Consider the following 25259-nt stretch of genomic DNA (forward strand, 5'->3'; position numbering starts at 1 on the left):
GTAACAGTGTCTAATACTTCCTTTTTTTTAAAAAATGTTTGCTGAGTAAACCACTTTTCCTCCTCCTTTAATCTGTAAACGGTGGTCAGCAGACTTTTCCTGTGAAGAGGCAGCTAATAAATACTGTAGATCTTGTGGGCTTACCGTCTCTCTCTTCGCTACCTGACTTTGCCATTGTCACACAAAAGCAGGGGTAGGCAGCGTAGAAACAAGTGAGCGTGGCTCCATTCCAAGAACCCTTTATTTATAGACTCGAGATTTGAATTTCATATAATTTTAACATATCACAAAATATTACTGTTCTTTGATTCCCTCCCACCCCAACCCCATACATTTAAACAAGTGAAAAACAGGCTTAGCTCCCGGGCTGTACACACGCAGGCTTTGGGCTGCATTTCACCCCCGCATCCTCCACTGTGCTTTGCAGACCTTTGATCTGTAAAGACAGCGAATCTTGATAGAGGGATTTGCAGTGAGATGATACTGGTTTTAGTATTATCGTTGGTGGTAGAGAAGCAAAGAAGGCAGTCTTCTTTGTCAAGGATTTCATGGTCAAGCTCAAAATTAAGATGTAGACAGATAACGATGACACAGTATGGTAACTGCAATTACAGTTTATTGATTGGAACGAAGGAGTCATAACTAGTTCTGCTTGGTTGGATCAGAAGTCACATCTAATGGTCCTCTGGTGGGGATTTGGGAACATTTTCAGCTAAGATCCTTTCCAAGACTCTTTGCAAACTTGCCCCAGGGGGCCCACGTGATTGCCCCTTGACTGACCACATCTGATCACCTTGACTGACCACATCTTTTGCCAGGATGGCTATGAACTTCAAGATGACTCAATTCCTCTGTTTTGTAGGATGTAATCTTCATCTGTTCTTCTCAGAAATAAAATTAATACATTCCAAATGATTTTTTTCCTAACAGTTATTTCCAAAGGTCATGCACATATTTTTTATTGCTTTGAAAAAGGTGAAATATATTCCATAGTGCATCTAATGTAGTAATCAATGTTTGTTTAATACATTAATGAATTTCTGATACTGAATTTTGGGCCTTGTGGCATTTAGTCCTTAAGTCAATTATTAATGCATTAGAAAAGGAAAATGGCTTTAGTGGACTTTCAGTTTCCTTGCTGCTTATTAGATTTACTCTGAGTCATTTCACTCTGGGAAAATACATGGCTGTTAGCGTCAGTGATGCCATCTTGTTCCATTACAGTGGGTCCTGTGCTGCCCCCCCCCCCCCGACCCAGGACTGACCTGTGCAGAGGGTCACTTCTCTGGTGTTAAGGGCTTTGCAGTTACTAGAAACTGTTTAATAAAATCATGAGGATCAGGTGCCCTGTGTGCTCCGTTAGTCCATGAGCCTCCTTACTCATTTGTGAATCTTGACTTATAAATGCATGTTCCATTATCCAGGCACCTACCTCCATTCCCTTCGCCAGGAGATCTTCCCCACCCAGGGACCAAACCTGAGTCTCCTGCATCTCAGGTAGATTCTTTACTGTCTGGGCCACCAAGGAAGCCCCACCTACCACCATACTCTAGGGTAACTGTAAAGTTGTCCCTGTCGCCCCAGGAGTGCAGATTGCAAATGCTTCCAGGTTGCCACCCCCTCTCCTGACCCCAGGCCCACCCTGTGAGGAAGTTACCCTATAACAAACTGATCCACTGATCTCACAGAGCTTCCTGCCTCCCTTTCTTGGTCTCAAGGTAGCTTTCTCAGTTCCGTGAGCAGTTTTCCTCCCTCCATCCTTCAGCAGGAAGTTGAATGTTTGATTACACCTTCAGGGATACTAGGTGTTTAAAACTTACCTAGTTATCATTTCATGATAAACAAATCAGTACATTCCCTAGACATACTGTGGAGCAATGGAAAGTAATTTCAGAGGTTTATAAAAATAATTTTGTGCTCTTATTTCCTTGTCTTTGTCATAGTTCTTTAGCCAGTTCTTTTTTAATTGAGAATTTGCCTTTGTTGAAGAGTTCAAGGTACTGTAGTGGAAAGACTTGGAACTGGATCAAGTATTATGAGTTTTCCAAAAAAGTACGATTTGTTAAAAACATGCCACGAGAAGACTTATTGTCTTTTAATTGTGAGCTTGAGCTTCTAAAGATCATCTTCTAATATATGTTGCAAAAGAGAAGGTCTTAGGTGTGTTGTCTACTCAAAAAGCCGCTTTCTGTGGTTGTCTGGTCCTTTCTTTAGGATGCCCAGGGCTTGTGTGAACTATGTTCCTAGTGGGGGAGCTTCTTGATGTTGGCTGATTCTTTTCCACTTGCAGCCAGTGATAAATGGGGGGCAGGCCAGGCATCCATAACTCCCTTTCTCTTTTGTCCTTTTGAAGGCCACCACATAGACTGTGGGCTTCCAAGGTGGCTCAGTGGTAAAGAATCCACCTGTCAGTGCAGGAGACTCAGGTTCCTGGAGAAGAGCATGGCAAGCCACTCCAGTACTCTTGCCTGGAGAATCCCATGGACAGAGGAGCCTGGCAGCTGCAGTCCATGGGGTTGCAAATGAGTCAGACACGGCTGAGCACACACACGTAGGCTATAATGTTTTGAATAATTAAGATGCATCATAGTGGAGAAAGAGGAGGAACTTACAACCTGATGCTAAACACAGGTTTCCTTTGGGACCAAGATCAGGCGCCGCACAAGTTTTAAAGCTTTTACAGACATCTCCTCGCTGGCCACGCCTCGTCTCTAGCTTTCCAGCCCCCTTTCCAGCTGTGCCCTCCTGTCAGAAGAACCATTTTCATGTCCTCTCTGCGGGGAAGATCCCCAGCTTTCAGGAAACCTCCCTTCCCTGCCCTGCCCGCCCACCTGCAGGGTTTGGTTTCAGCTCAGACAGGTCTCTATCTTTGGCCCAGATCTTCAGTGCAGACAGCACTGCCTTCCCACACCCCACCCCCACCCCAAGCCCTCTCTCCCAGCCCTGCTAAACTGGGGACAAGGGGCGCCCTGGGGACTTGTCTCCCGCCAGTCTGGTGTAGGCTCCTCTCTTCTGTTGTTTTTCCTTCTGTCCTCTTGACAGAATGGAACCCCTAGAGAAGGCGTGGTCCTCACACTTGAAGAAACTGCACGGCGTCTCCCCGCACCTGTGATGTGCGGGCGGCTCTCACGGTCCTTGGTGCTTCCCATCCTGATGCAGAGCCACCCTCCCGGGTTGACCTCCCCCCCCACCAAGCCCTTTTCATGGTGTACCTGGTTAGACCAGCGTGGCTGTGTGCATGGGCACAGGGGCGGGCAGGTAAGATCAGAGGTGTGTCAGCTCACAAAAACCCGACTCTAAGTTCCCAGTTAGATGCGCATGAAAAGTTAATCGACATTAAGGATGTTTCTTTGTTTTCAAACAGCCCAGCCAGGCATTTCATATCTCAAAGAAAACAAGCAGTCAGTTGATTTTCCTTCTTTAAGATGTTTTGTTTTCCACCAGAAAATTACTAGAGCTAATCAATGAATATAGTAAAGTTGCAGGATATAAAATTAACACATAGAAATCGCTTGCATTCCTGTACACTAACAAACAGAAATTAACGAAACAATTCCATTCACCATTGCAACAAAATACTAAGAATAAAATACTTAGGAATATATCTACCTAAAGAAACAAAAGGCCTGTATATAGAAAACTATAAAACACTGGTGAAAGAAATCAAAGAGGACACATAGATGGAGAAATATACAGTGTTCATGGATTGGAAGAATCAATATAGTGAAAATGAGTATACTACCCAAAGCAATCTATAGATTCAGTGCAATCCCTATCAAGCTGCCAATGGTATTTTTCAGAGAACTAGAACAAATAATTTCACAGTTTGTATGGAAATACAAAAAAAAAACTCAAATAGCCAAAGCAATCTTGAGAAAGAAGCAATCTTGAGAAATCAACCTGTCTGACTTCAGGCTCTACTGCAAAGCCACAGTCATCAAGACAGTATTGGTACAAAGACAGAAATATAGATCAATGGAGCAAAATAGAAAGCCTGGAGATAAATCCACGCACCTGTGGACACCTTATCTTTGACAAAGGAGGCAAGAATATACAATGGAGAAAAGACAATCTCTGACAAGTGGTGCTGGGAAAACTGGTCAACCACTTGTAAAAGAATGAAACTAGAACACTTTCTAACACTATACACAAAAATAAATTCAAAATGGATTAAAGATCTAAACATAAGACCAGAAACTATAAAACTCCTAGAGGAGAACATAGGCAAAACACTCTCCAACATAAACCACAGCAGGATCCTCTATGACCCATCTCCCAGAATATTGGAAATAAAAGCAAAAGTAAACAAATGGGACCTAATTAAAATTAGAAGCTTCTGCACAACAAAGGAAACTATAAGCAAGGTGAAAAGACAGCCTTCAGAATGGGAGAAAATAATAGCAAATGAAGCAACAGATGAATTAATCTCAAAAATATACAAGCAACTCCTGCAACTCAATTCCAGAAAAATAAACGACCCAGTCAAAAAGTGGGCCAGATAACTAAACAGACATTTCTCCAAAGAAGACGTACAGATGGCTAACAAACACATGAAAAGATGCTCAACATCACTCATTATCAGAGACTTGCAAATCAAAACCACAGTGAAGTACCATTTTACACCAGTCAGAATGGCTGCTATCCAAAACTCTACAAGCAATAAATGCTGGAGAGAGTGTGGAGAAAAGGGAACCCTCCTACACTGTTGGTGGGAATGCAAACTAGTACAGCCACTATGGAGAATAGTGTGGAAATTCCTTAAAAAACTGGAATAGAACTGCCATACAACCCAGCAATCCCACTGCTGGGCATACACACTGAAGAAACCAGAATTGAAAGAGACATGTGTACCCCAATGTTCATCACAGCACTGTTTACAATAGCCAGGACATGGAAGCAACCTAGATGTCCATCAGCAGATGAATGGATAAGAAAGCTGTGGTGCACATACACAATGGAGTATTACTCAGCCATTAAAAAGAATACATTTGAATCCGTTCTAATGAGGTGGATGAAACTGGAGCCTATTATACAGAGTGATGTAAGCCAGAAAGAAAAACACCAATACAGTATACTAACACATATATATGGAATTTAGAAAGATGGTAATGATAACCCTGTATGCGAGACAGCAAAAGAGACACAATGTATAGAGCAGTCTTTTGGACTCTGTGGGAGAGGGTGAGGGCGGGATGATATGGGGGAATGCATTGAAACATGTAAAATATCACATATGAAATGAATCGCCAGTTCAAGTTTGATGCATGGTACAGGGTGCTTGGGGCTGGTGCACTGGGATTACCCAGAGGGATGGAATGGGGAGGGCGGAGGGAGGGGGGTTCAGGATGGGGAGCACGTGTACACCCATGGCAGATTCAAGTCAATGTATAGCAAAACCGATACAATATTGTAAAGCTAAATAAATAAATGTTTTAAACAATAGAAAAAAAAGATGTTTTCATTCTCAGAGTAGTGTGTCTTTTTTCAGGCTGCTACAAAGAAAGTAATGTCAGCTGGTTTGTACAAACAACCAAAAAAAAGGATGTTTCACTTTAATAACTTGAGTAGATAGGTCAAAGTTACTGACATTTTACATTTTTTCACCTGATTAGAATTTTGGAATATGAGAACCACAAACAACTTCTTCTTGTTGTTTAGTCACTAAGTCGTGTCCGACTCTCTGAGACCCTGCAGACTGTAACCCTCCAGGCTCCTCTGTCCATGGGATTTCCCAGACAGAGTACTGGAGTGGGTTGCTATTTCCTTCTCCAGGGGATCTTCCCGGCCCAGGGGTCGAACCCGGGGCTCCTGCACTGCAGGCGGATGCTTTACCACTGAGCCTCCTGGGAATCCCTGCTCCCTGAGAGACCCGAGCACAAAGCGGTGGAGGGCACTCTAGCCGAGGAAGAGCAATGGGGGGGAAGTCCATCTGGGATGGAGCTCGGGGTGGGAGGACAGGGTGAAAGCACCTTCTGCTGAAGAAGGGACTGTGTATGTGTGTGTGTATGTATCTATGTGTCAGTGCGTGCATCTCTGTGTGTGTGTGTCAGTGTGTGTGTGTGTACAGCAGGACTGTGTGTGTCTGTGTGTGTATCTGTGTGTCTGTGCATCTGTGTGTGTGTCAGTTTGTGTGCAGCAGGACTGTGTGTGTCTGTGTGTGTGTCAGTGTGTGCTTGTGCATCTGTGTGTCAGTGTGTATGTGCGTGTCTGTACATGTCTGTATATGTGTCTGTGTCTGTGCATCTGTGTGTGTGTATGTGTGTATGTGTGTGTGTCAGTGTGTGCAGCAGGACTATGTATGTGTGTGCGTGCATCTGTGTATGCACACGTGTGTGTATGTGTGTGTGTGCAACAGGACTGTGTGTGTATGTATGTGTCTCTGTGTCAGTGTGTGTGCAGCAGGACTGTGTGTGTCTCTGCGCGCATCTGTGTATGCGCACGTGTGTGTGTGTGTCAGTGTGTGTGTGCAGCAGGACTGTATGTGTCTGAGTGTGTGTCAGTGTGTGCATGCACATCTGTGTGTGTCAGTGTGTGTGTGCAGCAGGGCTGTGCGTGTGTGTGTCAGTGTGTCTGTGTGTGTCTATGTATGTGTCTGTGTGTGTGTCTGTGTTTGCAGCAGGACTGTGTGTGTGTCTGTGTGTGCGTATCTGTATGTGCACACGTGCATGTGTGTGTCAGTGTGTGTGTGTGTGCAGCAGGACTGTATGTGTCTGTGTGTCTGTTCATCTTTGTGTGTGTCAGTGTGTGTGTGTGTGCGGCAGGACTGTATGTGTCTGTGTGTCTGTGCATCTGTGTGTGTGTCAGTGTGTGTGTGTGTGTGTGCAGCAGGACTGTATGTGTCTGTGTGTCTGTGCATCTGTGTGTGTGTCAGTGTGTGTGTGTGTGCAGCAGGACTCTGTGTGTCTGTGTGTCTGTGCATCTGTGTGTGTGTCAGTGTGTGTGTGTGTGCAGCAGGACTGTATGTGTCTGAGTGTGTGTGTGTATCAGTGTGTGTCAGTGTGTGCATGCACATCTGTGTGTGTCAGTGTGTGTGTGTGTGCAGCAGGGCTGTATGTGTGTGTGCGTGTGTGTGTCAGTGTGTCTGTGTGTGTCTATGTATGTGTCTGTGTGTGTGTCTGTGTTTGCAGCAGGACTGTGTGTGTGTCTGTGTGTGCGTATCTGTATGTGCACACGTGCATGTGTGTGTCAGTGTGTGTGTGTGTGCAGCAGGACTGTATGTGTCTGTGTGTCTGTGCATCTGTGTGTGTGTCAGTGTGTGTGTGTGTGCAGCAGGACTGTGTGTGTCTGTGTGTCTGTGCATCTGTGTGTGTGTCAGTGTGTGTGTGTGTGCAGCAGGACTGTGTGTGTGTGTGTCTGTGCATCTGTGTGTGTGTCAGTGTGTGTGTGTGTGCAGCAGGACTGTATGTGTCTGTGTGTCTGTGCATCTGTGTGTGTGTCAGTGTGTGTGTGTGTGCAGCAGGACTGTATGTGTCTGTGTGTCTGTGCATCTGTGTGTGTGTCAGTGTGTGTGTGTGTGTGCAGCAGGACTGTATGTGTCTGTGTGTCTGTGCATCTGTGTGTGTGTCAGTGTGTGTGTGTGTGCAGCAGGACTGTATGTGTCTGTGTGTCTGTGCATCTGTGTGTGTGTCAGTGTGTGTGTGTGTGCAGCAGGACTGTATGTGTCTGTGTGTCTGTGCATCTGTGTGTGTGTCAGTGTGTGTGTGTGTGCAGCAGGACTGTATGTGTCTGTGTGTCTGTGCATCTGTGTGTGTGTCAGTGTGTGTGCATGTGCAGCAGGGCTGTGTGTGTGTGTGCGCGTGTCTGTGTGTGTGTGTGTGCAGCAGGACTATATGTGTCTGTGTATGTATCTGTGTGTGTATGTGTGTGTGTCAGTGTGTGCAGCAGGACTGTGTGTGTCTGTATCTGTGTGTCAGTGTGTGCGTGCATCTGTGTGTGTATGTGTGTGTGTCAGTGTGTGTGCAGCAGGACTGTGTGTGCGTGTGGGTCAGTGTGTGCGTGCACATCTGTGTGTGTGTGTGCGTGTGTGCAGCAGGGCTGTGTGTGTGTGTGTCTGTGTATGTCTCTGTCTGTGTGTCTGTGTGTGTATGTCAGTGTATGTGCAGCAGGACTGTGTGTCTGTGTGTGTGTGCATCTGTGTATGCACATGTGTGTGTATGTCTGTGTGTGTGCAGCAGGACTGTGTCTATGTATGTGTCTCTGTGTCAGTGTATGTGTCTCTGTGTGTGTCAGTGTGTGTGCAGCAGGACTCTGTGTGTGTGTGTATGTATGTGTCTCTGTGTGTACAGCAGGACTGTGTGTGTCTGAGTGTGTGTCTGAGTGTCAGTGTGTGTCATTGTGTGCGTGCATATCTGTATCAGTGTGTGCACGTGTGCAGCAGGGCTGTGTGTCTGTACACGTCTGTGTATGTCTCTGTGTGTGTGCATCTGTGTGTGTGTATGTGTGTCTGTGTGTCAGTGTGTGCAGCAGGACTGTGTGTGTCTGTGTGTATGTATGTGTCTGTGTGTGCAGCAGGACTGTATGTGTCTGTGTGTCAGTGTGTGCGTGTGCATCTGTGTGTGTCAGTGTGTGTGTGTGCAGCAGGGCTGTGTGTGTCTATGTGTGTGCGCGTGTCTGTGTGTGTGTCTGTGTGTATGCGCGTCTCTGTGTGTGTGTGTGTGTGTGTGTGTGTGTGTGGCTGCATCAGGTCTTAGCTGTGGCATGCAGGATCTTGTTCCCCAACTAGGGAGCAAACCCGGGCCCCCTGCGTTGGGAGCACACAGTCTTAACCACCCGACCACCAGGAAAGTCCTGGGACTTTGTGCTTTGGAAGAAAGGGGGAAATAGGCTGAACAGATACCAGCATGACTTCTTTGCTTAGTCGTCCTGTGTCATCTTCTGCAGAGATGCCTCCCTGTTAATCTTACTTTTTAAGCCACTTGAAAACCTTTGCAACAGCAGTCCTCAGCTTTCTGCCGCCCTGTGCTCTCACGTCCGTCAGTACCCGTGGGACCCTGCCCTTCGTGGCTGGGGAGGTGGGCAGGCGTGGAGCGTCTCGCTGGGTTACTGCTGTGCTTCACTTGGACAGTCTCGGTTACCCTCGGGAGCGTCCTAACCATGGAGTTAGGAGCACATGATACTGTTAGGCTGGTTGAGTCCATGGATAGCAGAGACAGGAACTGTCTGGTCTCTCTGCCTTCAGGGAAAATGAAATACTTTGGGTGGGTATCAGGGCATTTCACATACTCCAAGGAAGAAGAATCAAGTTTTGGGCACAGTAGGTACCAAACCTTAGGGGAAAACTTAGTACCAAGAACGTATGAACTCTCTTAGATGTTTCTATGACTATTTCTGCAGTCCCCAAGCCCGGCTCTCTTAAGTAGAACTTCCATGCTGCCAGAAGATTTAATTGGCACAGCTCAGTGGCAGTAGGGGTGATGGTGATGGTTTAAGAAGCCCTGATTGCGGTGGGCAGGTGCAGAGGTTCCTGGACTTCAGGCAAGGCCATCAATTCTAATCGAGTTCAGGGAGCACTTCTCAAAGGAGGGAAAATACTGGGAGTCCATCAGCTGCCTTACGAAGGGCCTGTTCTCTAAAAACAAAGAACTAAGCGTGCAGTGTTCAATTCGAATGAATAATTCAGTGGCGCCCACTACGCCAAGTCAGTGTGCTTTGCGGAGGACTTGAGGCTGTTCTTGCCGCTCCACTGGTTAGGGTTTCTGTGTTTTGTGGGAAGCCATCCTTGAACAAGTATGACCCGTCTGCCTGTCTCCCTCCCAGTCCCCTCCTTCCTTTCATCAGCCTCGAGATTACCAGTTCTTTACAGGATCTGATAGAACATCCATGAGGGTGTTAGAAGAATTTACTTTTAGTGTATCTTCCTTTCCTGTTTTAATTTTGCTCTTTTAAATTTACTCATTTCGTATTTTTACAGTATGTCTAATTGTGTAATTTGTTTTTCCCCCACTGTCTAAAGAACACATATTGATGGGAAAATAGAAAAAAAAACACAAGGAAAAGTTGTCTGTAATCCAGTCGTTAAATTAAAAAAATAACCCTTTTGTCTGTCTTCTGTACCTGTAAGGAGGATGTTTATTTGATCCCAACTTTAGTTGTGTATATTGACTTTTGGGGGTTAAGACAAGCTGCCTCTAAAAAGTCCCCTGCTTTTTCATCTAGGAGGAGATGGCCAGCCGGCCTGGAATAGATGGTGCTTGTTGTGGACGGGAGTCACCCCAGTGGCTCCCATCAGACGCGTTTATATAAAACAAGGCAGTGAATTCTGCCCTGGAAGGAGGCCTAGCAGAACTGTCTCGGCGTCTCCCCCGAGCTGCCCACTCAGTGCCTTTTGGTTTGCACACATTCTGGGTTACAAGGGCAAGCAGATGGGGATAGGGCCCCCGGAGGGCGCCAGTGGGGCCCCAGCCACCCTGATTGCTGCTTTCACATAGCCTCTTTGAAGAGCAGAGATAGTTCCAACAGAGGTCCACTCCCAGGAGGGCCTCCAGAGGGTCAGCTTACCCTGGGAGAGGGATACTGGGCCTGTGATGCGGTGGTTTAGGTCATACAGCTCAAAAAAAAAAAAAAAAGGTGAGGTTTGTTTCTTTCGCTGCAGAGTAAAGCCCCTGACTCATTAAACACTTTCCCCTTGTGCTCCAGCAACCAGCTATCCACATTCCATCTCTATGGAAGCGTGTGTTCTGGAAATGTCATGGAGATGGGCTCACGCTTGACCTCTCAGGTCTGGCTTCTTAAGTGCTCACTGTAGCGTTCTGGAGGCTCACCCACGCAGCACGCGTGCCTGCTTCTCTCCTCTTTGTGGCTGAACAGTGAGCCGTGTGCCCACCGCCTCTGTTTGTCCCTCCCTCTGCTGGTGGACATTCAGGCTGTTTCCATGTCTTGGCAGTTCTGACCCTGCGTGCACACGCATTTATCTGTGCCCCTGTTTCCAGTTCTTTTGGGTGAATACCTACAAGTGGAGGAGTGGAGTCACACGGGAATTCTGGTTTCCCCTCGGGGACCAGCTGCAGCGTTTGTCTCAGCAGCGGAACCTCTCTGCAGCCCCGCCAGCTCTATACGAGGACCCCTTGCCCCCCGTTAGCCCTGGAGTTTCTTACGAGAAATTTTCTCTCATTCGGAGCATTACTGCCCTGCAGGAAAGCACCTGGTTAATCTCCGGCTGCTCTCAGGATTCCTCCGTCTTTCACTATTAGCAGTTGGGTTATGATGTGTCTCAGTGTGGATTTCCTTCGATTTATCCTGTATGGGCTTCGTCAGGCTTCTTGAAACTTGTAGACTTTTCATCTCTGGCCAGATCGGGGAAGCTTTTAGCCATTAATTCTGTAAGTGTTTGTTCAGCGTTAACACACTTCTGCCTCTCTGGCCATTTGAATGTTAGACTCTTACTCTCTCAGTTCTCTGAGCAATGATCAGTTAATTGTTAAAACACACACACAACTTGGTCTCTCTTTCTCTGAGACTGACCAGCTCCTCCTGTTGTGCCCAGTTTGCTGGCTGTTTCCTCTTGTCTGCATCCTGCTGCTGAGCCCGTTCTGCGGATCTGCTTTGTAACTGTTTTCTCCTGTTCTGAAATTACTATTTGGTGCTGCTTTAAAAGTGCTGTTTCTTTGCTGACGCTTGGGTTGTTTTCGAGAGTGAAATGAGTGTTTTCTTTCATTGTCTTCTTACCATTGTTTGCTGGAGTGCCTTTTAAACAGCTGCTTTACTGTTTTTGTCAGATTATTTGAAAATCTGCATCACCTTGGTATTGGCATCTATGGGTTTTCTTCTCCTAACAGAGTTGGTGTTTTCCACATGCCTCATGAGTGGAATGCTGCTGGCTGGTATGAGACTTCGAGTTTTGTTTTCATCCTGCAGAGAGCCTTGGTGTCTTCTATGAACATGCTGTCCACCAGGTTAGGTTTGGGTCTTAAGTTTCTGCCCACAGTCTGTGAGCTGTGGGTCTAATTTCAGTTTAGTTTTCAGAAGCCTCTGCAGTGCATCTGGGATCTGTCCGCGCGTGCCACCCAGCCACCCGTCTGTGTCTGGGCAGTGGTCTGCTTCCCTAAGCTCTTCTGACCATTTGCCCTCCCTGCCGCTTTCAGATTCCCGGCGGGCCCCTCGCTGGTTTCGCGTGCTGCTATTTGCCTTTCAGAGCCTTCTCATTCCGTTCAGTGCATCCTGTCCAGGTAGGAGAGTGTGGAGTATATGTAACTATCTGATCTGCGACTCAGACATCTGTCTGTCTGTTTTTAACATTAAAAATGGCCTCGACTTGACTGTGTGCTTCCAGGTGTTTTCTCCCTCTGCTCTCCCTTCTCTAGTAAACTGGCCCAGAAAACATGGCGACTACAGTCCGGGAAGACGGGGTCTGGAGGCAGACAAGAACGCTGCTCCTCAAGAATTGCCTGGTGAAATGCAGGACCAAGAAGAGCAGTGTCCAGGTGAGCGGCACGGCCGTCATGCGTGCTCCACGTTGATGTGTTCCACCTTTAAGAGATGATTTGCTCTGCTAGACGCATTTTTATCACAGTTTCGCTTGAGAAGTGAAAACTTATTGCGTCAGCCTCAGAAAAAAACACCTAAATTATCCAGCGTTTTCTAAATGTCAGAAATGCTGACATGTTTCCAAATTCAGTGACTTTTTCATGTCGGTGCTTGATTGTGAACCTCAAGGCCTGTATTTCCTGTTTCATGAGGTGGAAAATAAAGTCTGCAGATAACTCCCTGGAACATTATTCCGCATTTCCTCCCCATGGCCCCCCATCTTTTGGACTCTGGGTTGCATTGGCCAGGATTACTGCCGACATGTCACACATCTGTCTCCACAAGCATGCACCACTTTATTGTATGTTTATTTGTTTAGCATACACTGGTCTAAGAGATAAAAGGAAGTAAGAACTCTGGATGAACCAGTCAAGAATGATTTTAAAGGATGGAATGGTATTATTCTTTTGAAATCAGCAGAACAATTAAACCGCAAGGTGAAACAGTAAATAGTTCATCCCCATTAAAGTCAACTATTGAATGTAACTGAGTTTAGTTTCAGGAGTAGAAATTTAGGTGTAATTAAACGTAAGTTTTAATTCAGACTCAAAGACATTTTTATGGTGTCTTTGAGTTACAGATAATTGGTAAGTTACTTTAAAGTTATAAATGAATAAATTTATTATATTTTATGTAGGTAGTCTCAGATGTTTAAATACTAGCTTTTATGTCACTTAAATATGTTATGGTGACTTGAATTTTAAAATATTTTAGTGAAATGGAATGTAAAGGAAAACTTATTGCTGTTGGGCTTGGTTCAGCACAATATTTCTTTTAGGATAGAAGTGCTTTTACTTTATGTTCTGAAGAAAGGAGACCCAAGTTCTTCATGTTTTTTTCTTAGTATTAGTTATATTCATGGAAAGCTTGATGCTTTTTGCTGCCTGTGTTATGCTTTGTGATCATTTTGTTTCCTTTGTTGCAGGAAATTCTTTTTCCACTGTTCTTTTTGTTTTGGTTAATATTAATTAGCATGATGCATCCAAATAAGAAATATGAAGAAGTGCCTGATGTAGAACTCAGTGCCCTGGACGTGTCCGTCCTCGCCAACGTCGTGCTCGGATTCACGCCTGCGACTAACATCACGAGGAGCGTCATGCAGAAAGTGTCTGTGGACCACCTTCTTGACGGTACTGTGAGCTGGCGTGGGTCCTGTCCCTCACAGATGGCCTCTTCTGTGTTGTGCTGTTTGCTTTATTGAGTAAATACCGTTCTTAACATTTAGGTATATATGCTTTCACTATAACAGAGTTTTATAAAAGCGTTAATATTATCTGATTCTGCTAGCCTATGTTTCTTGTGAAACTTTCATTTATAGCATACTTTATGTTTTAATATTTTATATCATGGGCCATTTATAAAGCAAGCATATTCGTTTAGGATAAAAAAAGCAATATTGGGTTTAAATGTCAATTTTTATTCAAAGAAGAGTTGTGTCATAGTTACTAAAATACATATTTAGTTTCTGAGAAGGATTGTGGAATTTTCTTCCTCAGAAGCAATATTTGAAAATAAAATATCCATTCATTCATCAAGGAGTTATTTCATGGTTTCACTTTGCGATAGGGAAATGAACTACACATATTACATGTAGGGTGTGTGCTCTAATCTATTATGTTAATAGCTTATGTGTTACACCGACACATAACTTACGTGTAGTCAAATGACAGGTAAGAAATAGTGTCTGTAAAATTGTACTACTTTAATATCTGTTGCTTTTTAGTTTGGTTTTTAGAAGAGCTGTATTCATTTTCTAAGAAGTTAGAGCATTCAACAAATGCTTATAAAATACTACATTCATCAAGTATAATGGTAAATTTGGTCTGTTGTATTATAATAAACTATTCGTGTATTTGAGCTAACTCTGTTGTGATATTTTATAGTCGTAACTATTGAAGAATATGCAGATGAAGAAGAATTGGTGACATCTAGTCTTTCCAAGTCCGGCTCCTTTGTAGGCGTTGTGTTCAAAGACTTCATGTCCTATGAGCTCCGGTTTTTTCCTGATACGATTCCAGTATCTTCTGTTTATATGGATTCAAGAGGCAAGTAGCCCTAAATAGTCAACGAAAATCAATTACATGCATGTTTTTATTGCTGTTAGTTCAAATGCAAAATTTGATGGAGGCCTACACTGACATTTTCAACTATAATTATTCAGATCAGAAGACTGTCAACTGTAGCATAAGAACATGTGTGTATATCTGTATATCCACAGCTACGTATATAATATGAAGTATAATTTATACTGTGCTTCCCCAGTGGCTCAGTGGTTAAGAATCCACCTGCAGTTCGATCCCTGGATTGGGAAGAGCCTCTGGAGAAGGGAATGGCAACTCCCTCCAGTATTCTTGTCTGGATTATACCACGGACAGAGAAGCCTGGCAGGCTCCCATCTGTGGGGCTTCAAAGACCCGATGCCACAGAAGTGACTGAGCAGTCCTGCACAAGATTTCTGTTAGACAGTTTTATCCTGAGTTCTGTGACTTTCTCTCTTCACAGTCCAGGATGTCTGGCTCTAGCTGAGGGATCACACCATCGTGATTATCTGGGTTGTGAAGATCTTTTTTGTACAGTTCTTCTGTGTATTCTTGCCACCTCTTCTTAATATCTTCTGCTTCTGTTAGGTCCATACCATTTCTGTCCTTTGTCGAGCCCATCTTTGCATGAAATGTTCCCTTGGTATCTCTAATTTTCTTGACGAGATCTCTAGTCTTTGCCATTCTGTTGTTTTCCTCTATTTCTTTGCATTGATCCCTGAGAAAGGCTTTCTTATCTCTTCTTGCTATTCTTTGGAACTCTGCATTCAGATGCTTATATCTTTCCTTTTCTCCTTTGCTTTTCGCTTCTCTTCTTTTCACAGCTATTTGTAAGGCCTCCCCAGACAGCCATTTTGCTGTTTTGCAAGATAATCAAGATAATCACAATGGTGTGATCACTCACCTAGAGCCAGACATCTTGGAACGTGAAGTCAAGTGGGCCTTAGGAAGCATCACTACAAACAAAGCTAGTTGAGGTGATGGAATTCCAGTGGATCTATTTCAGATCCTGGAAGATGATGCTGTGAAAGTGCTGCACTCAATGTGCCAGCAAATTTGGAAAACTCAGCAGTGGCCGCAGGACTGGAAAAGGTCAGTTTTCATTCCCATCCCAAAGAAAGGCAATGCCAAGGAATGCTCAAACTACCACACAGTTGCATTCATCTCACACGCTAGTAAAATAATGCTCAGAATTCTCCAAGCCAGGCTTCAGCAGTATGTGAACCATGAACTTCCAGATGTTCAAGCTGGTTTTAGAAAAGGCAGAAGAACCAGAGATCAAATTGCCAACATCTGCTGGATCATGGAAAAAGCAAGAGAGTTCCAGAAAAACATCTATTTCTGCTTCATTGACTATGCCAAAGCCTTTGACTGTGTGAATCACAGTAAACTGTGGAAAATTCTTCAAGAGATGGGAATACCAGACCACCTGACCTGCCTCTTGAGAAACCTCTATGCAGGTCAGGAAGCGACAGTTAGAACTGGACGTGGAACAACAAACTGGTTCCAAATAGGAAAAGGTTTATGTCAAGGCTGTATATTGTCACCCTTCTTATTTAACTTATATGCAGAGTACATCATGAGAAGCGCTGGGCTGGAAGAAGCACAAGCTGGAATCAAGATTGCCGGGAGAAATATCAATAACCTCAGATATGCGCATGACACCAGCCTTATGGCAGAAAGTGAAGAGGAACTAAAAAGCCTCTTGATGAAAGTGAGAGGAGAGTGAAAAAGTGGGCTTAAAGCTCAACATCCAGAAAACTAAGATCATGGCATCTGGTCCCGTCACTTCATGTAAATAGATGGGGAAACAGTGTCAAGACTTTATTTTGGGGGGCTCCAAAATCACTGTAGATGGTGACTGCAGCCATGAAATTAAAAGATGCTTACTCCTTGGCTCAGATGGTAAAGCATCTGTCTACAATGTGGGAGACCCTGGTTCGATCCCTGGGTCGGGAAGTTCCCTGGAGAAGGAAATGGCAACCCACTCCAGTACTCTTGCCTAGAAAATCCCATGGACGGAGGAGCCTGATGTCCATGGGGTCACAAAGAGTTGGACACAACTGAGCGACTTCACTTTATTCCATGGAAGGAAACCTAGATAGCATATTGAAAAGCAGAGACGTTACTTTGCCAACAAAGGTCCGTCTAGTCAAGGCTATGGTTTTTCCAGTGGTCATGTATGAATGCGAGAGTTGGACTGTGAAGAAGGCTGAGCACCGAAGAATTGATGCTTTTGAACTGTGGTGTTGGAGCAGACTCGAGAGTCCCTTGGACTGCAAGGAGATCCAACCAGTCCATTGTAAAGGCGATCAGCCCTGGGTGTTCTTCGGAAGGAATGATGCTGAAGCTGAAACTCCAGTACTTTGGCTACCTCATGCGAAGAGTTGACTCATTGGAAAAGACTCTGATGTTGGCAGGGATTGGGGGCAGGAGGAGAAGGGGACGACAGAGGATGGGATGGCTGGATGGCATCACCCACTCGATGGACGTGAGTTTGAGTGAACTCCGGGAGATGGTGATGGACAGGGAGGCCTGGCGTGCTGTGATTCATGAGGTCACAGAGTCGGACACGACTGAGCGACTGAACTGAACTGATATGACTTTCTAAATCTATATTCTTTTCTCCACATAATTGTTTTTGTACATGGTATGGTACATATTTAAAATCTCAAGATCTTCTACCAATAAAGTTTATTAATTCTATGTTTGAAACATGGAAAACAGCCTTCAATGCCTAAGCCTCTGAAAAAAAAATTATCAACCAAAAACATTTCTTGAAACAATGTTAAAGTCACTATATTTGTGACTTGATTCCAAAAAGCCTTCAGATAATTTTTTTTTTTTCTGTGTTCTTTACTTGGACCTGCCTTTGCACATGGAAAGCTTTTAAAGCTGATAATTCATTGTAGAATGACTTAGGTTAAGCCAGAAAAGTGACTTGTTTAAAAAACCTCATTGGAAAAGACTGATGCTGGGAAAGATTGAAGGCAAAAGGCGAAGGGGGCAGCAGAGCACGAGATGGTTGGATGGCATCACGGACTCAAAGGACACGAGTTTGAGCAAGCTCCCAGAGACAGTGGAGGACAGAGGAGCCTGGCGTGCTGCAGCCCGTGGGGTCGCAAAGGGTCAGGCACGGCTTAGCAGCTGAGCAGCAGCCACTGATTTCTTTGCTTCCATTTGTGTGCATTTACTACTCAGTATCCTAACACATGTAACTCTCTGATTTCAAACATTTCAAACAAACAGTAAGGGATGTGATAGACTTTGTTTGCCTTTGGAGGGCAGTTGCTTCTTTTCTTTGCTTCTGTTAGAGATGGATCAGTTGTATCACTTTGGTAACCCACTGGGTGCTGTCTCTAAGGAAAGCACTTGTGTATCATGCTGGACCTTACCTCTCACGTGTTTTCCTCTGTAGCTGGCTGTTCCCCATCATGTGATGCCGTCCAGTTCTGGTCCTCAGGGTTCACGGTTCTGCAGGCCTCGATAGACGCAGCCATCATACAGGTAAAGGTGCTGGAGGAAGGCAAGGGTTCATATGCTGCCCCACGTCTTTACCATCGGAGTCCATTTCACTGCTGTCACACATACCAAATTACATCTTGCAGGTCAGCTCCGTTACAGAAAAAGAGAAGGAAGAAGTCACATTTTCTGATTTAATTTTTTTTGAAACCCACTTTAGTTTCGTGGTCTCCAAGCACGCTGTTCAGCACTCTGTATGCCTGTGTTATCCTGTCTGTGCTGTCTGTAGGCAATATTTATGAAAGGTCTGTATTCGCAGACTTTTCCCCTTGAATAAGAGTAACTTAGTTTAAAGAAGTTACCTTTATTATCTTAATCATAGTATTCGATCTTATTTTTAACAGATGTTCATCGCTTGTCTGAAAACGTTGTTTCTCCCTTGTGTGCTAGCATCAGCCCGTTTAGTCTTGACACCGTGGGGCTGGTGCTGCTGTTTACACCTCATTTATGCACTTGAAACTCAGGAAGATGGAGTGACTTTGCAAACCTCAGTTGATGAGTGGCAAAGCTAATTCAGACTGTGGCTTTTGGGTTCTCATTTCTGTGTTTTGGTAGTATACTGCCACTAACATTGTGTATGAACGTTGTGTTTCCATTCTGAAGACCTGACCCAGTGTTTCTCGTTTTAGTGGAAATGAACAGCAGACCTTGGGTAGGAGCCCTGTCACTGCCAGTTGTTAGACTGCTATGCATCAGTGACTGCAGAAGTAATGCTTGCTGGACAGGGTTGTCGTTAGAACCACATGAGATGATACACAGAAGTGTCCTACAAGCTCTCACAGCATGGTATTAATGTATCGTAGACACAGTATTCAGTAACACACAAGCTCAGGCTAATGACGGTGAAATAAATACAGGGCGTGTTGTGTTGATGGTGCTGAAGTACCTGTTTGTGTTTTGGCCAAAGACCTTAGCTGTCCACAGCCCAGACCGCGCCGCACAAGCAGGTGGAGCAGAGCTCCGTGCCGTCCATGTGAACGTGAGGTGGAGGCGTGTCGTATGGCAGGCGTGGTTCTGCCACCCTGTCTCTGTGCTGCATACGTATATATGCGATATGCGATAGAAGGACTCACTACCTGAAAGAACATTTTTTAAAAAGAGAGTTATCCTTTCATGGCACTTGTCGTCATCCTTTAACGTCTCGATTTTATAAACACATATTTTTATTAAGATGCATATAGCTGTCACTAAAGATGGTCATTGTGCAGTTTTATTTTCTCTGACAAATTATTTAATAGAAACGTATGTACTTCCCAACTTCAGACTTGAAACTTTGTGACATGCTTCCAGAACGAGTGAAGACAATGTTCTCTGCAGTACCATGATACTGGGGTCAGTCACTTTATTTCTGGTGTGTAGTGTTTTGAGGGTTGTGTTTACAGTAGGTTATGGACTAACTTTGTGTATGTAATTGTCTCATTATTTCAGGACTGCTCTCAGGACTAAGTTAACTGAATGTGTTTACATTTTCTGATTGTAGATGAAGACCAACGTTTCTTTTTGGAAAGAGCTGGAGTCAACTAAAGCTGTTCTTATGGGAGAAACGGCTGTTGTAGAAATAGACACCTTTCCCCGAGGAGTGATTTTAATATACCTAGTTATAGCGTTTTCACCTTTTGGATACTTTTTGGCAATTCATATCGTGGCAGAAAAAGAAAAGAAGTTAAAAGAGTTTTTAAAAATAATGGGACTTCATGACACGGCCTTTTGGTATGTTACTAGAACCTTGTTATTCAGTGTGGCTAATAACTGCGTAAGCTCCACACATCTTCAGTACTGAAGCTCTGTTACTCACAGGACTCAGCAAGGTCCTGACCCTCTTTTCTTGCAGTTCCCGCCTTTGTCATGGAGTTTGAGACTCATCACGAAGCTCCAGCAGTTAACTGGCTTGTTCGAACATAAGGGAGGTGGGCTTTGGGAAGCTCATGTCAATATTATATATTTAAGTTTCATTTTGTGTTTTGTTTGATGAGGCATGCTCCATGTTTTTCAGTGTATAGAAAAACAGGAGATTGTGGAAAGTTAAGAATTAATCTCCTGTTACAGTCCTCTGCAAATATCGTAGCCTGCTCATATTGTTACGTTCATATATACAAACTCAAGTTTTGCGCTTTTTTGTCCCCTGGGAAAAGTTACTTTTGTGAATTTTTTAGGATGAAAGTATACAAATAATTATTTCCACGGAAACAAATGAAAAAAAGTTCAACAATGAGCACATCAACATTTTTGTACAATGAAAATTTTATAGAGGCATGCAATTTTATAAAATTCCAAGTGTGTTTTCCATACTTTGCCGACTATGCAGTAAGAACATTTATTCTGACCTCACTTTGGGGGAGACGTTAGTCCTGTCAAATGTGAGTTGTTATTACCATTTTATTCCATTTAGCTCGGGGCAGCAGCTGAGCCGCGTTACATAATGGGGTTATCCCGTATGACGCCGGCTCTGCTCATTTCTCACTCCTGTGCTTCGCTCGTGGCCGGTCTCTGAGCCGCACTGGAGTGTTAAATGTTTTGTGAGGAGACGGTAGCTGGAAGCATTTAGGTAGATCAGTTTCTCCGTGCCTCGTTTCTGCCTCTGTAAAATAATTGGTTTACTTTTGGTGGCTTAGGTATCTTTTAGCCCTCTTTTGGTGGTTTTCATGATGCCATACATTACGTTACCTGCTAACTTGAAAAGTAAAAGCGAAATAATAGACTGTGGGGCAATTCCCCTGAGCTCCGGTTTGAGGAGAAATGTCGAGGCCTGTGATGAATCTGTTGTTGATCTTGGTCTCAACGTCGAGTTCCACAGTAATGACGTTGTTGCTTAGCAGGGTGGCTTTCACAACTATCTAAAGTACCAAAAGCCATCAGAGTTTAACTGTCACGTGTACCATGAAGAAAATCGTCAGTCATTAAACTCTTTCGTATTTTAAGAAAATCAGAATTGTGCCTTTGTTGATCTTCTGAAAGTACTAGATTTAAATGAATTGTGATTTGCTATAAATCTGTAAGGTTTTTTTGACTCCTGGAAAGATAATCACCATTTTATCTCTATATGAGATGATAGCTTGGTAATTTTATCTACAGCTTAACCAGTACTATATTTTTCACTATGTACAAGAGCTGTAATTTTCAGTACGTGAGCATACATAGAAATGAAGCGATTGACTTAATTTTAAGAATGAAACGGCTAAAATAAAGCTGAAGTTTTGTTTAAAATGATATTTTTTAATTGTTAAGGCTTGTGTTTTTAGCCGTGACTGTGTCTGTGTTCCCTTTTCAGGCTCTCCTGGGTCCTTCTCTACGCAAGTTTGATTTTTCTCATGTCCCTTCTCATGGCAGTCATCGCAACAGCATCTTCCTTATTCCCTCAGAGTAGCTGCTTTGTGATATTTCTCCTTTTTTTCCTCTATGGCTTATCATCTGTAAGTACTTTAACTTGAAATGGGAATAAAGGACTGCCAAAATATTTGATTAATACAGTAAAGTCTTATTTTTTGGTTTACTTGCAGTCGACTTCCCGTGAAAGATAGGATTGTTCCTCGGTTAATTCTGATGAATGAGTTGTATCGTTGTACCTCCTCACTTTTAGGAAAGTTACAAAATATTCTCAAGTTTAAATTTAACTAGTTTTCACATGATGTATTCCACACACTTCCTCTGAGTCTGTCTTTTATGATCTTCATATAACTGTGCTTATACACCATGAAAATTGTCTTGTACTAGACTCTATTATTTTTTTCTTTTCGTGAAATCCTAAACGTTTCAAGGTAATATGTGTTACAGGACGATGCTGTGTAAAGATGTGTCTTTGTAAATTAATTCTTTGACACTGCTGATACGGGTTGGGTATTTGGTTGAATGCTGGTTGTGCACGACCAGCCTTTGTTTGTTTTCTTTAAATATGTATTTGGCTGTGCTGAGGCTTAGTTGTAGCCTGTGGACTCTTAGTTGCAGCCTGTGACGTCTAGTTCCCCCACCAGGGATCAAACCTGGGCCCCTGCATTGGGAGCGTGGAGTCTTAGCCACTGGATCACCAGAGACGCCCCCAGCCTTTGTTTCCCGTGGCCCTAGTTTCCGTTCTGCTTGGCCCACGTGCCCGTGCTGTATCAGCTGTGAGATATTGTGACTGTCATCTCTGCTCTTTAACACGACAGTTTATAAAGAACTTGTACGCGAAAGTGACAGTCGCTCAGTCGAGTCTGACTCTTTGCGACCCCATGGACTATACAGTCCGTGGAATTCTCCAGGCCAGAATCCTGGAGTGAGTAGCCTTTCCCTTCTCCAGGGGATCTTCCCAACCCAGGGATCAAACCCAGGTCTCCCGCATTGCAGGTGGATTCTTTACCAGCTGAGTCACCAGGGAAGCCCACCTCAAATAACATGTATGCTTCTCTATATAGTTGCGTGGTTTTTAACTGACTCTGTTTCCTATCAACACATTAAAAGCTAGGTCCTCTATTTGAAAGCTTGCCGAGTTGTGGTTTTGTTCATATTTGAACATGTCTTAACTGCAGAGACACCTGGTAGTTTCTGCTTTCTGTGAGGTTGAGATGGTCATGTTTGCCTATTACATAGATAAAGAGAAGTTTTAAATATTTGTCAGTTTATATTGTTAATGTATAGCACTGTTTGTATGAAAATTAAATATCTCAGCATGACCTTTAGAAATTTGTTGTTTTTTCGTTGCTAAGACGTGTGTGTCCAACTCCTTGGGACCCCATGGACTATAGCTCACCAGGCTCCTTTGTCCTTGGTATTTCCTGAGCAGGGATACTGGAGTCGGTGGTCACTTCCTTCTCCAGGGGATCTTCCCAACCCAGAGATTGAACCCATGTCTCTTGCATTGGCAGACAGATTCTTTACCACTGAGCCACCAAGGAATTAATTGGGAATTGATTGAATTTTAGTGAATGTAGTTTCTACTGAAAATAGCTTGTTTTTTCACAAGCAAAAATTTAATCTTATTTTTACATCGGTGTACATGAACAATGTATTAACATTAACATTTGTATCTTACAGGTATTTTTTGCTTTAATACTGACGCCTCTTTTTAAAAAATCAAAGCATGTGGGAATAGCTGAATTCTTAGTCACGGTGGCTTTTGGATTTGTTGGCCTCTTGGTGGTCCTCGTGGAAAGTTTCCCCCGATCGCTAGTGTGGCTGCTCAGCCCCTTCTGCCAGTGCACCTTCCTGATTGGCGTCGCGCAGGTGAGTGAAGTGTTCCGTCTCGCTTTCCCCCGCTGCGTGCTTTCTCTCCACTTCCGTGCAGCGTAGTATACTACCACGAACCCTGCCTTTGGTTAGGGTTAGACATGAGAAGGGGTGCTATTTGAAAACCGGAGTATGTTTTATATTGATTTCATTTATGTTTTCTCCATTTTTAAGCTTTTCATTTGTATGACCTTTTTATCAACGAGCTCTCCACTTTTTGTTTTAATGGAACTCAGTAGTCTGTTTCACTGGAACAGCTCAGCTTGTTAGAAGTCACTGGTTAAAGCACCAGGTGGCTCAGTTGTACAGAATTCACCTCCCAACGCAGGAGACACAGCTTTGACCCCTGGGTTGGAAAGATCCCCTGGAGGAGGAAATGGCAACCCTCTTCCATCCAGTATTCTTGCCTGGAAAATCCCATGGACAGAAGAGCCTGGCGGGTTACAGTCCATGGGGTTGCAAAGAGTCGGACACAACTTAGTACCTAGACAACCACAGTTCTTATCTCACTACTACGGTCATCAAAAATTTGTCTTCGTGACCCAGGGATTGAACCCAGGTCTCCCGCACTGGCAGGCATGTTCTCTACCATCTGAGCCACCAGGGAAACCCTGGTGGGTTTTATAGGTCCAGGACTCAGGGGATTGTCTTCATCTGAATAGTATTGGTGTTTATGGGCTTCCCTTGTGGCTCAGCTGGTAAAGAATCCACCCGCAATGCAGGAGACCTAGGTTTGATCCCTAGATTGGGAAGATCCCCTGGAAAAAAGGAAATATTACCCACTCCAGTATTCTGGCCTGGAGAATTCCATGGACTGTATAGTCCATGGGGTCACAAAGAGTCGGACACAACTGAGCGACTTTCTCTTTCACTTTCATTGGTGTTTATAATGTGATTTTTCTTAGTTTTTAAGAGCAGTGAGGCTCTAAGAGGAAAATTCTCACAAAAAACTGCTTTATATATTAGGACATATATTTAGTTAATGTGTAAAAAAGAAAAAATGTGATCACTTCATATAAGAAGTAACTGGCTGGATAGGGATGCTGACACCCTCTGCGGTGCAGTTAGAGTCTGTCCCTTCACGGCGGGCCTGCAACACGGGCGAGACCTCAGCACTACTGTCCTTCCTCCCGCTCTGCCAGCACACCTGCTGTGAATAATTTAATAGCAGCGTTGATTAGTTTTCCCCTTCTCCCTTTTCAGGGTTGAAAGGTGCTGACCATAAGTTTATCCTCTGATAACTTGTGTGACTTCTCTGGACCGTAAACCCTTTCGCTAGCGTCAGCTTTCATTTCATTTGATAGCCATAGCACTAATAAGACAGTCAGCTTTCATTTCATTTGATAACCATAGCACTAACAAGACACGCTGCAAGAGCCGACCGACGGCTTTAAAAACATGACCAGACAGGGCTGTCGGAGTAACTCACGTTCTGGTCAAGCTTTTATCGTTCTCTGTATAAGTTCACATTGCTCGATTGGCTAGGCCGTTCACTCTCCTAGCGGCCTGGTTTCTTGACTCTGGGCATAACGTGGCTTTTGCTTATTTTTGGCCATTTTCATATTATCGGGTGGACGTTTCTGTTTTCCAGGTCATGCATTTAGAAGACGTTGATGAAGGTGCTTTAGTTTCTAATTTGACTGAAGGCCCGTGTCCTCTAATCATTGCCATTATGATGCTGCTTCTTAACAGCATTTTCTACGCCCTCTTGGCTGTTTATCTTGATCAAGTCATTCCAGGTATGCAGGTAGTCACTGAATTTTACTTAAAAGATTTTTCAGGTTTTTGTCCACCTAAAGTTATCTTAATTTTTCTTCTTACAAGATTAATGGTTTATTGTTTTTGATTTTTTAAAATATTCTTTTTGACATATGCACTTATTTTTAATTGCGGGATAGTTGCTTTGCAATATAGTGTTGGTTTCTGCCATACATCAATGTGAACCAGCCTCGTGTATACATGTCCCCTCCCTTTTGA

The 25259-nt window shown here is 43.9% G+C and overlaps 1 protein-coding gene across 5 annotated transcripts in view; it reads left to right on the top strand.

Annotated features, from left to right (window-relative positions):
- The window catches only part of ABCA5 (ATP binding cassette subfamily A member 5), a 70304-nt gene that overhangs the window by 3733 nt on the left and 41312 nt on the right, over nucleotides 1-25259 (top strand). For 2 of the 5 annotated variants that reach the window (XR_011246893.1, XM_069542237.1), the window contains exons 2-10: nucleotides 12081-12164; nucleotides 12300-12419; nucleotides 13448-13652; nucleotides 14406-14567; nucleotides 17980-18068; nucleotides 19564-19793; nucleotides 21352-21493; nucleotides 23091-23279; nucleotides 24874-25021. Coding sequence is in view for 4 of the 5 variants with exons in the window: in XM_069542237.1 (XP_069398338.1) it covers nucleotides 12318-12419; nucleotides 13448-13652; nucleotides 14406-14567; nucleotides 17980-18068; nucleotides 19564-19793; nucleotides 21352-21493; nucleotides 23091-23279; nucleotides 24874-25021 (1267 nt within the window). In the remaining variant the exon portion in view is untranslated. Of the gene's footprint in view, nucleotides 1-11774; nucleotides 11892-12080; nucleotides 12165-12299; nucleotides 12420-13447; nucleotides 13653-14405; nucleotides 14568-17979; nucleotides 18069-19563; nucleotides 19794-21351; nucleotides 21494-23090; nucleotides 23280-24873; nucleotides 25022-25259 lie in introns of all 5 variants that reach the window. The other 3 variants (XM_069542238.1, XM_069542240.1, XM_069542239.1) reach the window with 2 other exon arrangements.

The sequence above is a fragment of the Ovis canadensis genome, chromosome 11 (genome assembly GCF_042477335.2).
Source record: "Ovis canadensis isolate MfBH-ARS-UI-01 breed Bighorn chromosome 11, ARS-UI_OviCan_v2, whole genome shotgun sequence".
In the NCBI taxonomy this organism is placed as follows: Eukaryota; Metazoa; Chordata; class Mammalia; order Artiodactyla; family Bovidae; genus Ovis; species Ovis canadensis.